The sequence below is a fragment of the Myotis nattereri genome (assembly GCF_964212035.1).
Source record: "Myotis nattereri genome assembly, chromosome: 8".
Lineage (NCBI taxonomy): Eukaryota > Metazoa > Chordata > Mammalia > Chiroptera > Vespertilionidae > Myotis > Myotis nattereri.
Window position 1 is genome coordinate 16,087,733 of NC_138083.1, and position 1,964 is coordinate 16,089,696.

Below are 1,964 nucleotides of genomic sequence, written 5' to 3' on the forward strand. Positions count from 1 at the left end.
TCGCCTTCAGCCTGGACGCCGGCCTCGGGGTGTCTAATTCTGGTGCTGGGGAGCTGGGGTGACTGCCAGGGCAGAGGCGGGAGCACGCACAAAGCAAAGGGGGGGGTGCTCTCGTCAAGAGACATCCAACTGCCCCCTTTCCCCTTTTTGCCTCGGTGATGGGGAAGGGGGAGAAGGGGCGAGAGAAAAAGATGCCAATGACCATTGTTTGCTCGTTGGGGCTGTTGCTCCGCCCCCCGAGTCTGTCGTCAACCTGGCGCGGGACTAAAACAAACCCCAGACCCGCAGCTCCGGGGGCTCGCGGCGCCTCCGACTGCTCCTCGCCGGCTCCGCGGCCGCGGCCTCCCGCCCGCGCCCGCCCCGGGGCCCCCCACCCGGCGGCCCGCCGAGCCATGTCGTTGAGCCCCAAGCAGACGACGCCCTTCTCCGTGTCCGACATCCTGAGCCCCATCGAGGAGACCTACAAGAAGTTCAGCGGCGCCATGGACGGCGCGCCGCCCGGCCTGGGGGCGCCCCTGGGGGCCGCGGCCGCCGCCTACCGCGCGCCGCCGGGTCCCCCCTCGCAGGGCCTGCAGCCGCACCCCATGGCCGGGCACAACGCGGCGGCGGCGGCGGCGGCGGCAGCGGCGGCGGCCGCCACCTACCACATGCCGGCGGGCGTCTCGCAGTTCCCGCCCGGCGCCGTGGGCGGCTACTGCAACGGCGGCCTGGGCGCCATGGGCGAGCTGCCCGCCTACGCCGACGGCATGCGGGGCGGCGCGGCCGCGGGGGCCGCCGGCTGGTACGGAGCCAACCCGGACCCGCGCTACTCGTCAAGTGAGCGGGGCCCGGAGCGCGGGACCGAGGACGGGCGGACGGCGCGGGCTCTCCCCGCCGCGGCGCGGGGCGCGTGGGGGCCGGGGTCCGGGCGCGCGGGGGGCCGCGGGTCCTGGGCTCCGGGCTCGGGGCGCGCGGGAGGGGGCGGGAGGGGGCGGGCGGGGGGCGTGCAGCCGGCCTCGCGCTCACCCGGCTTCCCCTTCGGGCCCCTCCCCAGTTTCCAGGTTCATGGGGCCGTCGGCGGGCGTGAACGTGGCCGGCATGGGGCCGCTGGCGGGCATCGCGGACGCGGCCAAGTCGCTGGCGCCCTTGCACGCGGCGGCGGCGGTGGCGGCGCCGCGCAGGAAGCGCCGCGTGCTCTTCTCGCAGGCGCAGGTCTACGAGCTGGAGCGGCGCTTCAAGCAGCAGAAGTACCTGTCGGCGCCCGAGCGCGAGCACCTGGCCGGCATGATCCACCTGACGCCCACGCAGGTCAAGATCTGGTTCCAGAACCACCGCTACAAGATGAAGCGCCAGGCCAAGGACAAGGCGGCGCAGCAGCTGCAGCAGGACGGCGGCCTGGCCCCGCCGCCGCCGCTGCCGCCGTCCCCGCGCCGCGTGGCCGTGCCCGTGCTGGTCAAGGACGGCAAACCGTGCCAGAACGGGGCCCCGGGCCCGCCGACGCCCGGCCAGGCCGGCCCGCAGCCGCCCGCCCCGACGCCCGCGCCCGAACTGGAGGAGCTGTCGCCCAGCCCGCCCGCGCTGCACGGCCCCGGGGGCGGCCTGGCGGCCCTGGACGCGGCCGCGGCGGACTACGGCGGCGGCGGCGGCGGCGTGCTCGGGGCCAACCTGCTCTATGGCCGGACGTGGTGACCGCGCGGGCGCCCTGGGCGGGGTCCTGCCCGAGGCCGGCGGGCTTTGCAGGACGTGGCGAGGATGGATGGAGGAGACGTGCCCACGCGGACTTCTGTGCCCGCGGCTACGGAAACGCACACACGGGTCACGGAGGGGGGCCGTCCCGGAACCGCTGCTGCGGGCGGGAGACAGCAGCCGCCCCAGGACCGAATGATGTGACATGCCAGGAGGCTCTGCGGTGGCGATCTCCTCCTTCCAGAAGTTCCAAATGATGCGAAAAGCTGGCTGAGTCCACACCCACCACATTCCTAGCC

At 75.1% G+C, this 1,964-nt stretch overlaps 1 protein-coding gene across 1 annotated transcript; it reads left to right on the forward strand.

The window, feature by feature from the left end:
- Window positions 1-392: 392 nt before the first annotated feature.
- NKX2-4 (NK2 homeobox 4) lies at window positions 393-1,668 on the forward strand (the record flags this gene model as incomplete). The annotated part of the gene is made up of 2 exons (XM_081097641.1): window positions 393-816; window positions 1,034-1,668. 2 exons carry the CDS (start codon window positions 393-395, stop codon window positions 1,666-1,668), a joined length of 1,059 nt encoding a protein of 352 aa, XP_080953767.1.
- Window positions 1,669-1,964: the final 296 nt, after the last annotated feature.